At 41.3% G+C, this 14,281-nt stretch overlaps 1 protein-coding gene across 2 annotated transcripts in view; it reads right to left on the bottom strand.

Annotated features, from left to right (window-relative positions):
• Nucleotides 1–14,281, bottom strand: part of ZC3H12B (zinc finger CCCH-type containing 12B) — a 96,540-nt gene that overhangs the window by 13,572 nt on the left and 68,687 nt on the right. The window contains exons 1-2 of one of the 2 annotated variants that reach the window (XM_019521080.1): nt 13,989–14,181; nt 2,258–3,010 (exon numbers count right to left, since the gene is read on the bottom strand). In XM_019521080.1, the coding sequence (XP_019376625.1) occupies nt 2,258–2,865 (608 nt within the window). In that variant the 5' untranslated portion in view covers nt 2,866–3,010; nt 13,989–14,181. Of the gene's footprint in view, nt 1–2,257; nt 3,011–13,988; nt 14,182–14,281 lie in introns of those variants that run through there. The other variant, XM_019521079.1, reaches the window with a different exon arrangement.

The following is a 14,281-nucleotide window of genomic DNA, read 5'->3' as shown; positions in this document are numbered from 1 at the left end:
AATACCCCCCTCCCCCCCATCCATGACAAATCTAACTGTGGAGTAAAATTCCGTCCTGATCCCAAATGTGGCAATTGGTGTGACCCTGAGTGGAAGAGCGAGACCCTCTAGCCAGGAACCACCAGGTGGATCACTGGCACATCCCAGTCAAAATCCCCAACCCTGGCTGCAACCAACACCTAGTGCCTCTGTGAAAGCAACAGAGGTTTGCCTTGCTCAAACGCACACAAAAAACACTAATATCTGTAGCAGCAGCAGGAGAAACAACTCCTTCCCAGACCTATATGGCAACCAATTAAATCTAGAAGCCTGGGGAAACCCGAACACGATCCACTTTGCATTGCAACCTGGGAACTGCCAACATGACTCCACATAAAACACACTGTAACTGGAGAGGAAGAACTCCTTTCTGTCATCCTACTCCCTCCATAAATTTGTCCCAGATCTTCAATACTGTTTTATAATCAAAGATAAGTATTCCTGTTCCCTCTCCTGTATTTATTTCCTAATCTGTCATTTCTTGACTGTCAAACTTTGTGTCATTAATTCACTGCCATCTAATTTTTAAACATACATTTGGAGAAAGTAGGTTTTAATTACGTAAGATGTTAACAACTCTTCACTTCAATTTTTCTGATTACACTCACAAATTTCCTCTCTCAAAATTACAACAGCTATTTCCCCATTATCTGTACTACGGATTTAAGCCACCTAACTGGATCCACACTGCACACATAATTGGTGCGAATTTGCAAAGAAAACACAACAGGTATAATCTGTTTTATATTTAAACAGGTACTAACACCAATGTCAATGAATCCCAATAAGTGAGCTCAAATATATCTAGACAGTTACACTGTCAAGGCTGTCTCTTCCTCCAGGAGCAGGTTTTTGGAAATACCATAATGTATACTTTCACAGGTATTTCTGCTATCCAGAAACTGAAATTACATAAAACTTCAGATCACGCATTAGTTCAGCCTCTTAGCTGCACAGTAAAACAGACTTATTATCTGTAGTAAAACACTTCTGAGTTTTGGCATCATTCTGGATATTCAAATACTTTTAAAAAGCAACTTTAAAAAAAAGTAACAATGAATATAATAAATATTTCAATAAGAAATTCCATTTTTTACTTTTCCCTCTGTATTTCCTATTATGTAAAAATGTTGTACTTAATATATAAATACACTGGAAAAGTGGCCCCAGATATCTAGAACAATGAGACAACTGATACTTCTAGCACCCATAAAACCTAGGAAGTTATTCTGTATTGTGGGACAAGTACAACACCAAATGTTTCTGTTAAAATGTTCATCAGTGATAATTAATTTCCCTTTTTTTATCTTGGTCATATCATTAACAGAACAGATTACATTCTGTGTCAAATATCCAAGCAGTAGAATCACAGACCACAAAGGGTTCTGCACAACAGCTCTAAGTGAGAGTGAGAACTGAAAAAACCCTGTTTCTTTTGTGCACCTTAAAAAACTATATATATAGCAGCTTACTGCATTGTTTTGTTGCTGAGCATCTCCTTTCTCAAACTAACATGACAATATCACTTATGAAATGTGCTGCAAGAAACTCAGGGGTATATTCTTTCCCAGCTTCTGCATTATTAATAGCAGTCAAGCTGAATTTGAAGATGTCATCATAGTGAGAAAGGAAAGTGTGAAGGGAAACAGGTGGTAGGTAAGATGTGATGTTTGGGAATGTTTGTAAGTTCATCCTGAGGATCCTTTCAAACAACTGAAAAGCAGAAAAACCTTTATCAAAAATATACCTTTAGATTTTTATAATACATTTTAAAATACAAGACTTACAAAGGTGCTCTATAAGAAAACTGAATTTTCTGAAATTATTCAATTCAAAAAGCAAACTATAAGATTGGCTAAGGAACTCTGTCGTTTTTAAGAGTTTAACAAGACCAAATACAGACAGATCCTCTCTCAGTGGAAAAAAAAAATCACATGGTGAGTTAGTTATGTGTCATGGCTATTGTGCTTCTTTTAAAATGAATATAACTGACAGCCTCAATTGTCTACGCAGTCACAGGGCTTACTTTTGGACAATGAATTGCAAAAAAGAAAGAATATCACTATATTTAAAATGTTGATTTTTGGTCTCAAGAGACTTAAATTTAAACAGAACCATTTACCTTTAATTTGAATACATTTCAAAAGATAACAGCTGAAGTTGAGTTTTAGATATAAGAATGTTTGATTCTTTAAGAGATGCTAATGCTGAAGCCTACCTCATAGCCACATTACTTCCGTCAATGACAATTGGTCTTAAGTTGTCACTGTTATCGACCACTTCATCTTCAAGCGACAGTTCAGGACTTGCAATCTCCTTCGGACAAGGACCCCTTGGCACTAGAGTACCAGTGCTACTGCTAGCACTGCCTTGACCCTCTGACTCACTCTTGTTGCCAAGTCTCACAAGCTCTGCCAAAATGTCATTGATGAGAGCATCTGCTCCCAACTTATTCAACACAGCCTGAATCTGATCTCCAGCATACCCGAGCTTTAAAGCAAAATCCATTTTAGCCTGGTATTCCTTATCCAGGTTTGTTTTGGTTTCTTCCAGCTTCAAGTCTTGTAGGATACTGCTCTGTGAGAAACTTGGGCGATCGAGACACGGGGAGCGGCAGAGCTGCCTGTGTGGTTTAGTGGAAGTCTCCTTCTCTCTCCACTGAGTGTTGCTGCTGCTGCTGAAGCATGGTTGCTCAGGCTCGCTTTCTGAGCTTGTCCATTCCTCAGACTCAGCACTGCAGTCACCGGTATCCTGTTCTGCAGTCCTGTCTTCTCTGGAGCGCCTCTTCTCCATTTTTAACTTCTCCACCATAGACCAGGCCGTCATCACGTTTAGCTTCCAGCCAGAGATAACAGAACTACTTTCACTTCCAAGGCTACCTGGGATTCATACTCAAATGCATTGTTTACACGAGGCTTGAGTTAACTTATCTTGCTTGGTGTTCCAGTATATATAAAACCAACCTGCAGTCCTTAAAAAACAAACCAGAACAAAACAAATGCATACGATTAGTTTGTGGGTTTTTTGTCAAATTCTGCACAAAGCCTGGCTCAAGTATTAGTTTACCAACAAAAGTCTCCATTTCGATTTCTGTTTAAATTGATCAGAATAAAATGTGTAATTTGTTATCCCTTTAAATCAAAATGCATTGAATATCATCCCTCCCCCCAACAACTGCATAAAGATAAAAACTCAGTGATGACATGTACATGTCCCACACAATGCATTCACAACCAAAGGAAATGCACCATCGCATAACTGCCTGTCACAACAGCTTTTGCAATAAGAAATGTGGTATTTCAATGGCACATCACTTTTTGCCAATTAGCTCTCTCCGTGTCTGCACCGTTTAGCTCAGGTATAACTTGATGGAGCTCTGTGGAGCTCAAATTGTAACTTCAGCCTCCTCAGTCTCTCCCTGCAAAACTCTACTATCATATAACCAAGAAAATTGACCTCTATTAAAGCTACTACAGGCTAGTAGGCAGGCATAGGTCCATACAGAGATTTAAAATTACCCTGGGCAATTTGTTCCCTGCCCACAACTCATTAAGAAATCCTGCAACCAGAAATTACATTACAATATTTTGACAAAGGGCCTAGGGAAAACCTGTTGACAACTCGCATTTCTTTCAAAAGAAAAAATGCTTCAGTAGTTCTAACGAGATCTGAATGAAACATGAAGCACCCAGTCAAGCTAGTCTGTGAATGGGGATCACCAAGAACCCTTGCATCCCTAGTGGTCCACACGTGAGAAGTTCAAAACCTCATATACGTGCAGGTAACTGGGGAGATAAATCAGCTGGTCCCCAACTGATGCAACTGTGCCAGAAGCAGCACACTATAGGTACAGTGCTGCCTGTGGAACTGCACTTTTAGTGCTATGGTTAGGGGCCTACCAAATTCACAGCAGAAGTGGGCTGCGCACCCGGTCCTTTAATCTGTTATGCTGTCCCCCACCTTGCTCTTGATCAGCAGGGAGGCAAAAACCATGGTTCTAAACGTGGCACCATTTTTGTCTCCCAGCCAGCCAGCACCAAGCAGCAGGGTTACTGTGGACCCCCAGCCAATCAGCCACCTGAATGGGGGTGTGGGGGAACCTGCAAGATTAAATGAGCTGCTGAGCAGCCCACTTTAGCTGCGAATTTGGTAGGTCCCTAACTATAGGCCAATCATGCAGGAGGGTGGTAGTAGAATAGGCTGTGCTGGTTAAAAGGACAACTTTGCCAGTATAATCCGTGCCTAAATTAAAAGCACTTTCACTGGGAAAGCATACTACGAAAGCAGAGCTCTTTAGCGTAGACATGGCCTTAACTGTGGAGCAAGTGGACAGACAAAGGTGTCCTAGCCTACCGAGATATGATGCCCGTAGGCTGTAGCAGAGGCAGCTGAGAAACCAAGAGGAGACTAGGGCTAATAGAGGGAATTGGTCACAAACATTAATAACTACATTTACATCTCTTTCATGCTCCTTTCTTCATTCCCTTTCATGTATTTACCACCCCTTAGGGTGAGAGCAGGCATTTAAAGAAACATTTCTCAAGGGAACATAACAGCTCAAGCAAGTGAATTATTAATCTAGGGAGGCCTCAAGCATGTTCACATATATACAGACACTTTAAAATGCTGCTTCCTACCCCTTTAGGGGAGAGCTTGTGTTGTTACTGTGATCTACCTCAACAGGATTACAGTGATGTTACTTCCCCACTATACAGAGATGATAACTGTGGATTAACAGTGAGTATAAGACTCTTCTTTGAAAATAAATATCATAAATAAATAAACCAAACCTAGAAGCAAGAATGCCTGAAACCGCTGGTTTATTCTGAACCTTAAAAAGGTACAATAAACTAGATTTTCTGCCTAAATAGTGCTTAAAAATGTTCTAAAGAATGAAATACAAGAGACACTTAAAGTAAGAGAATAGTAATGGAAAAGCTGATGGGCATTACCTACAGTGCTGCAAAATAAATCTATACTATTTGTATAATAAAGGAATTATGTTTAACTGGAAAATTCATCTTCCACTTCACTTAAATAACAAGTAAGAGCATTATACTAAATATTAAAAACAAACACAGTAGACAGTTTTTCCTTTCACTTCCCCAGTCAAATCTCATGCATATTAATTCTGAGTTACACTTCTCTGCTTTAAAGTCTGGTTCTGATAAATACTTACTAACCACAACTCCTATTACACTGTGTACCCAATCATCCCAAAGATTCTTTTATCATTCCCCCTTACTAAGAAATTACTCTCCTCTGCTGAAAGTTTTTTTTTTGTTTGTTTTTTAAATCAAATAGCATAAAGTGATTGTAAAACCTCTGAAATCAGTCAGGAGACTAAAGGGCAGGTGGTAAGGCCACAAACTTGATTTTTGTTAAAGTTGCTGATGTCCCTTTTATAAAATAATCTGCATTATTTGCACAGTACTTAAGTACATTTGGGACTTCAGATACAGAAGATGGATAAAACTCTCGTTCCGAAGAATAAAACATAAGGGCTCTTCTTGAAGCTGGTTGTACATACACAGGCTTCTTCACCTATATGGGTAATGACTTTAACTGGAACTCCAGATCAAAAGGAGCTCAGTTGCACAAACCAGTGTGTGGCAGGGAAGACAGCAGATGGAATAGGCATCAGAATTTGGGATATGATCTGTGAAATAAGGTTAGGTCCTTTGGGCATAAGGGAAGATCCAAAAAAGGAGGGAAATTAATTTAAAGATTTTGCTTTGCTTTGATTAAAAGAAGGCAAAGGAATGATCTGATAATCTGTATGTGGCTACCTGGGAAATTTCTTAAAGAATTACTGACATACACAGTAATGGTGTTCTTTAAGGCAGTGTCCCTTTATACATACTGTGGGGTGCACATATACCCCACATACCTGCAGAAGTAGAGAAGCTTTGACAGCAGGACCTACTTGGCCCATGGATCTGCTCTACCTATCCCTGTACACTATACAATGGGTAAAAAGAGCAGAGTAGAACCAAATGCTGCTCCAGTTTCTTCTCCATCACCCATGCTTTAAAGCAGGCTTGTCTAACACATGGCCTGCAGGCTGCCATGCGGCCCGCCAAGCCATTTTCTGAGGCCCACGGTGCTGCAACAGGACATGAAAGTAAACACTGTTTACTTTCGCTCCCACCCCTTGTCCCTCCCCCAGCAGCTTCCTAATGGCTGCTGAAGGGACAAGGTTCCCACATGCACCACATCAGCTTGACATTGCCGACGTGGTGCGCGTGTGCTGCTCGGGACAGGACGAGCCCAGCCAGAGCAGGAGGGGCTCAGCTGCACTTTCCCCCTACCTGCGCTGGTCAGTCCTGAGCGGCACACAGCTCCGCCGTTACTTCTGCTGGCTGGTGCCGACCCGGGCGGGTCTGTGCCATCCGGAGCAGCATGCAGCTGAAGCCGGCTTCCCATGTGCTGCTGGGGACGGGAGGAGTCTGGTGAGGTCGGCACTGGCCAGCAGAGGCGGCAGTGGAGCTCACTATCCTGTCCCGAACAGTGGCAGAGGTGGATGCTATAGAGGGAGAGTTTTGAACTGGTTAGACCCATTTCATTGTCACTTCCTGCAACTTCATTGGTGTCGAAGGTCATGTGACATCACTTCCTGATGTGATACCACTTCCTGTGAGGTCTCTGAATATGGCTCACCAGCCCACTGGGTGATAAAAAGTTCATGATCCGGCCCCACATTCAAAATGGTTGGACACCTCTGCTTTAAAGCATAATAGAATCTGAAGCCAAAGGGAAAGGAGCATTGGTAGAGGAATGCGCAAGGACAACACCAGTGCAATGCTTGTGCTGGCAAAGCGAACAACACTCTGGCATGCACAACCGATGCATCACAAGCAAAACTAAGGATGGCATCCTCCCGCTCTACTCAGCATTGGTGAGGCCGCAGCTGGAAAGAATCCAAAGGAGGATCTGGAGAACAGACCATGTGAGGCGAGCCTGAGGGGCATGGCACCGTTCAGCCTGGTGAAGAGAAGACTCACAAGGGACTTGGTGGCCACCCTTAAGTATGCAAAGGGTGACATGAGGGGCTAAGAGAACACCTGTTCACCAAGGCACCTCAGGGGAAGACTAGGAATAATGGTCATAAACTGATAGAGGATCACTTCAGATTAGACGTGAGGAACAATCTCCTTTACCGTTTGTGTGTCCAGAGTCTGGGACAGACTTCCCCCACAGGGGTGGTACAGTTACCTTCCCTGGGGATTTTTAAAAGATGACTGGATGCACACCTCACTGGGGTCATCAGACCACACAGTCTTTCCTGCCTTGAGCAGGGAACTGGACCTGAGGTCCCTTCCAGCCCCTAACTTCTATGAATCTCAATGCTATTCCTGTTATTGTAAAAGTAACAACACAAAACTAAGTTTTCTTTCTTCTTTAAATACATTTGCCTACGTATATTCGAGTACAGGATTCCCAACATCTGGGGCAGATACTCTGATGATGTCTAGAGGACTGCCATCCTGAAAGAGGCATCTGAAGCAGACACCTGTATTAGGACAGAATGCTTTATAAAGGTCTGAATGGAAATTCCTAGTTGCTGCCTAACATATAATCAAGGATAGAGCATGTCCAAAGAAAGCCACTGATGTCTTAATTAGTTCACAGTCAAGGAGAAGCTATCAAGTCTGTACATGGAAACTGCAACATTTTTTATTCCCTTACAAAGAGGGATAAAAAGTCTAGGAGATCTTAAAGGTCACTATTTTTGCAGATAAATGGTCAAAGCCTTTTTTAGATGTAAGAAACATAACTTCATTTCTTCATGGTTGGTATGTGATATTGGAAGAAATGCAAGGAAATGAATGGATCGATTAATAGGCCTGTGCGAAGCGGCTAGTATTCGCTTCAGATTCTGATTCAGCCAATTCGGGGGACAGTGATTAGATTCAGTGATCTGAATCACTGTCCCAAATCGATTCACCTGAATCTGATTCAGAGATTTGGCTGCTGCTGAATTGGCCAAATCTCTGAATAACACAGGCCCCATCTCCCGCCCACTGTCAATGACTGCCCCGCCCGCCCCAGCTCCCAGGTCTTTTTGAAAAAAAAAGCTCCCATTCACCGACTGCTGCCCAGTGGGGGGGGGATGATCGCCATTGCCCCCTGCTGTGTGGAGGGGCTCTGCAGAAGCCCCCAGGCCACTGCAGCAGCCGATGAGTGCAGTTTTGGGGGTTTTTTTAGTTTTTTTCTTAAAGGGCCAGAGCTGAGGCAGGTGGGTCAGCCACCGGGGGGGGAGGGAAGGTGGTCTGGGGGAGCAGGCGGGGGTCAGGGGGCTTGTGGCAGAGCCCCCCATGCAGCATGGGGCCATGGAGGGCAGTGGGAATTGCCCCCCTGCCTGGCAGCAGCTAGTGAGTGAAGGCTTTCTTTTTGAAGGGCCAGGAGCTGGGGCGGGGGAAGGCAGCGGGCAGGAGGTTCAGGCAAGGGATGGGACCTGGCAGGGGTCCCCTCCCATGGTCCCCTCCCTGTTCCTCCAGCCTCCCCTGCCCTGCCCCCTATTTACCAGCTCGGAGTCCGGGTCCAGCTCCCTGCGGCAGCAAGCAGGGACTACCTGAATCATCAAAGCTCTCCAAATCTTTTCCAAATCAATTCGGAGAGCTTCAAATTGATTCAGACCTTTTCATTGGTCCCCTGATTCAATTCAGATTCAGAGATTTGGCCACTGAATCTCCTCCAGATTGAATCAGTACCCGAAGCTTTGCACAGCCCTATTGATTAACATGGGATTCAGAAATTCTTGGGAGAAGTTGTGTTCCATTTAAGGAAACCTATTTCACGATAAAAGTGAACACAACAGAGGACTGACATAAGGGCTCCTAATTCCCTCATTATTTTACTTGATATTGAGGCTGTAAGAAGGCCACCTTTGCAGAGAAGCCAAATAATGAGCATGACAGTAGTCATTTTCTGTGCTATTTTTACTGGACAGACTGTACAGTTGGAAAATATTGGACAAGCCTTCAAGCACAGAATACCCTGCCTCAGGTCCCCTTTGGACTTTGTGGCTGAAAGTTTTTCCAACATCTATTCCAAAATGTAGTCGGGCCAATGAGAGACAGCACAAATAACTCTTGCCTCTCTTACATGTCCTAGATCATCATGGCTACAGCAACACTCCAAGCCTGTGTGAGGATAATGGCTCACAGAGAGGGTTCATCAGGCTTGTGACTACTAATCCGAGATCCACAATGGAAGATGCTTCAGTTTTGTTGGGAAGACTCTCACAAGTCCTTTAAGGATTCTCACTGGGCACTTTTACATATGCTCCGACTCATTCTGATTAGAACTCATTGGAGTGGACTTGATTAACTGAGTTCGCTGGAGTGTTCTAATAAGAACGCTCCAGCGTGCTGCAGCATCTCATGTATTCAGTGTCCCATGTTTCAAAATGGCAGCAGGGGTGTTTAGTTAAAGCACCCCTGCCACAATTTTGAACTATGTTCCAACCTTCCCTGGAGCAAAATCTAGACACTTCTTTTTGGTTGCAAACATATCCAGATGGCTGGCAAAGGACTACAGACTGCCTCACTGTGTTACGGAGCTCTCATTCATGATCCTTGAAAAACCAGCTGCTGAGATTGCCAGGTACTGTCTTGTTAATGTAGATGGATCTTCTGATATGGCAATTTAATGAAGTAGACACCAATTCCAATGTCATCAATGGGCTCATCTAAAACATCATCAGCCAAATTTATCATATTTGTTCTTTGGGACAAAAACTGACAGATTTTATGCTTCTGAGGGTCATAAGCCTCCTTTAGACAAAATTATCATACCCAGCCATGCAAATGCCAGCATGCTGCATTTCCCAGGGAGGGCTACCTTTTGGTTTAAGAGAGCCACTGTGGAGGTGTGTGCCAATGCTGGACACAATAAATTTACTGCATGTGAATGGTCAAAGACATGTATTGTGATTATTGTTTAATGGCAAATGGTGCTGACTGATAATGCAGTTCCTGAAACTAAATACTGATGATCTATAAAATAAGACCCTAAGCAACTAAGCTAAGGGCAGACACTGGCAGTGTCACAAACCAAGGGTAGTGAAAAAAGAACAGAGCACTGGTCCTACAACTCTTCTCCCCTCTCCCTTTTTTAATCCTCTGCACAATGTGCAAAATATATCCAAGTGCATGTATTGACCAAGCAGCAACTGATAGCAATAATTCTCTTGTCTCAAGTACATGGAATGCAAACATACCTGGCCCCAGCAGTAATCAAGGAGGGCCAAGCACTCCAAGAAAATGTAGTGCTCCTCAAGGAATAACTACATTCAATACCTTGAAGTAGAAACTCAACAAACTGCATTAGAAATATGGCATTAATTTATGAATACTGAAATAAAAATTACCCGTTTGAACATCATATCAAGGATGGTTTTATTCTCTATTATGGGAAATTTTGAAATAAAAATTGAATGATTTTCAAAAAGATACAACCTTGTTCTGAAAGATTGAATTCGGGGAAATTCTATGTTCTGTGCTGCACGAGATCAGATTAGATTATCACAATGGTTCCTTTCAGCCTATAATGTAGACATTTTATGGACTTAATGCTCAATAATTTATGTGACTGATTTTGCAAAACTCAAGAGTTCACATTTTTAAAGAAATTTCCATTTTTAAAGCTAGTAGCCAAACACAAAACTTACATCAAAAGAACAACACTTAAAGTATCAAGGAAGTAGCAGATTATAGTGCAATCCCTTTTATCAAGACATTATCAAAATAAAGTGATTCATCATGCTAGATATATGCTGCACACAGGGAAAAAAAATCTCTAATCCTTCAACATGAGCAGCACCCAGTGAAAACCTATGTGAAATAAAATGTTAATTATCTGTGTTCCCTCAGGTTGCAAATGCATGAACAGAATTACAGATTAGATTCCCCTAAACTCCCTACAGTACATCAAACCCTCAGCTACAACTACAAGGAACAATATCCTAAACCACAAAGAACATCCTATAACATACCACTGGTAAAAGGGCAGATGAGGGCGCTGCCAATGCCCTACCATTGCAATGACAGGGAAGCAGCTGTGGACTATAGCCTAAGAAGATCCTAGGACAAGGGCCATGCACCACATAACTGAAGGAGGTAGGAAAAAACCTGTCTGTGACAATTGCAACTGGGGAAAACAGAAAAGTTCCTGACCCCAAAACTGGGCAATTGGCAAGACCACAGCACATGATTTAGCTTTGGCCATGGCTGACACTCCCAATGCCTCAGAAATGGCATTTTTCCCATTTTTGTTTCGTTCTTAACTATCCTTTCCTTTAGTATATGTTCTAAGATCTCACCTACTGCTGAAGTCAAGCTAACAGGCTTGTAATTGCCTGGATCAAGGGGGTCAAAGAGGAGGCCCATGGAGCCCTATCACCTGGCCCATGGTGCTCCCTGTACATCTCAAATTGTCCCTACCTCATGACATGCAGTCAGTCTGGTGCACGCCGCATATAGGGCATAAGGCTGGACCCCGCATATGTGCTGCACGCAGGACCAGTCTGGATGAAGCACATCCAGGGCATGTGCTACATGTGATACCTGTGCCAGACAGGCCCTTCATGCTGTATCCAGCCCACACAGCTGGATGAGTTTGATACCCTTGGTCTGGATCATTCTGTCTCCCTTTTTTTGACAATAGGCATTACATTTGCTATCCTCCAGCCATAAGGTACCATCTCTGAATTGACAGATGTGGTTAAGACTGGGATCATCACCAGATCTACTACGAATACATTTGTCTAAGGCTATTCCTTCAGAAGCATACGTACTGCTTGTCACTTTCCACTGAAATGCAACCATCTTTGTGGCAGACCTGTAGCAGGCATGACTTGCTAGCACCGGTACCAAAGAATAACTTTAGCAAAAGCTATGCAGAATAATTTATCTGGCTCCAACTTATCTCACATAAAAAAAATTAATAGACTAGAACACAATTACAGAGACAGTAATTCAGGCAGCCCAAAGGAAAAAAGTGTGATTACAATGTCACAAGCTATTTTATGACAATTGGTATTAAAAAAAGCTCATTTGTCTCAGTCATCCTAAAAAAAAGATTTTTTTTTCAAAGAATTTTTTGTATCAGCTTATGTGTTTCCATAACAGTTACAATTAGGTTCTTTTCTTACAAATCAATATATGAATGAATCAAACATATTTGCTCCAGTCTTGTTACTAAAGGTCTAAATAATTTCTTTTTGCAGAAAAATCCATGGGAAAAAGACCAAATCTTGAACCAATCAACCTAGAAATTAAGTAATAAATATGATTTACATGATACGTAAATCTTTAAAGGGACTCAGCTAAATAAGAAAAAATATAAGTAGATTCAAACTGAATTATTTCAGTGTTTATTTTTAAGAATAGTTTAGGAGCTTTAGGAATAGGCATTCACTGTTTATTAATAAATATCACACACCCAAGGAATATCCCCAATGTATGTACTCTTACTTCATTATGGAAACTCCTTAGATTCAGCTGAGTTCATTTCCTCTGGCACAGATGCAGCAATCTACTGTGTGGTATTTAATGGCTATTTTCTAATTTACAACATGCGTCTTACTAGCAAGTCTGCAGCTAAGATTGAAAATGAGAGTCAAATATACCTTCTTACTGCCCAGACTTCAAACAAGGAACTTGAGGAAAAATAATTGTGTGGGAAGGGTAAAGAGATGCCAGGTGATTTAAATGGATTAACCATAAGCTAGCTGAAGATGTCACCTAATTCTCTTTAATAAGAACTACTCTCTCAAGTTTATAACCAATTTTCTAGGTGTTTGGCTCAAATCAAGGAGTATTAGAATACTATGCATCCAAGTTTTAAATTCTCCCTTCCTCTCCTATACCTTTCCCTATTGTTAGTTTTATAATGTTCTTCACCAGCTTCAAGAAATTATGTGGACTGCAATACAAAACTTTTCATTTTCTATTTAGTGGCATCATGTCTAATTGTATACTCTTAGATAGTAATCATAATCCTTCCATCAATGTGAAACTGGTAAGTGAGCCCACAAAAGTTCCTATGCCTGGACACAGCCGTTAAAGCTTGAGGTTTTGAAGAGGAAGAGAACATAAAAAGTTAAAAATTATTAACAGCCAGGTCAAAATGATACATCATTTTGCCATTATTTTTCCATGCTGTAATGTTTAAATCAACTATCAATAGCCCAACTTGAATTCTATCAGAAATCCTTATACAACACTTCAGACAATAACAAAAGTCTCTCTTCCCCCAACACCTGCAGCATTTAGTAACTACTCTTTAATTAAAGACTACAAAAATAGGGAAGTGGTAACATAAGATTTATAAGCACAGTCTGATGATTTTCAAATAAAAACGGAACACTTTCCCAGCTTATGCATATCATTGTTATTACCTCCCAGAGAAGTAGCTTAAAGACATCAGTTTCTGCCCCACTGGCCAATTCTAAGTCTTACCATGATTTAACAGTCACTGAAAATGTATTATACACAATATAACTAGAAGTTAAAGCAATTTGATTCAATCACATTCCTAAATTTAAAATATAATTAAATACTTCTAAGTATTTGTAGTACAACTACTATTATCTCTAGTTTGTTTGAATTACCATCTTAACCACACAGGTCAGCATCACTCTGAAAAAAAATCACATCCTCTAGCAATGCTACTCATGTGAAAACGTTGTACATCATAAACCCATCTGTTTTCATCATATTTTAATTCAAAGTTCTGATTCTATATGTAAATATCCTTAACTGCCTGCTATTTAACCCCACAGGTATAAATCACACATTTCAGTTAAATAAGATACAGTTTCCAGGGAAATGTTATATTGAACAAATACCTAGTTTGTCCTGAATTCAAAACTTATTTAAAAATAAACAAATGAGAAAATCCATATAAAAAGCAAGTCGTGTCACTGGTGCTAGCATACTCACTTCTGTTGTACTCCTAAAGAAAGCAGCTCAGTTGTAATCCATGCTGGGAAGCTGCATTGTGTACCTACAATGATAGCTTTCTGCCAGATGACTTGTGCTGGGGTTTTCTGTTCTTTGGCCGCTGGTGACTGATTAGTGGATTAGTTATGAAAGCTTGCTCTACAGAAACACACCCACTTCTATGACTCACCCATGAGTTCCTTGCTGCTGCCCCAGCCAGTGAGTCCAGTTTTTTTTGTTGTTTTGATTTTTTTTTTTAAAGGCCGGGTGCTGGGTTGGGCATGGCAGCCATG

Source organism: Gavialis gangeticus, unplaced genomic scaffold, assembly GCF_001723915.1.
Source record: "Gavialis gangeticus isolate Ggan-Ray unplaced genomic scaffold, GavGan_comp1, whole genome shotgun sequence".
Lineage (NCBI taxonomy): Eukaryota > Metazoa > Chordata > Crocodylia > Gavialidae > Gavialis > Gavialis gangeticus.
This window is presented reverse-complemented; position numbering and strand designations above follow the sequence as displayed.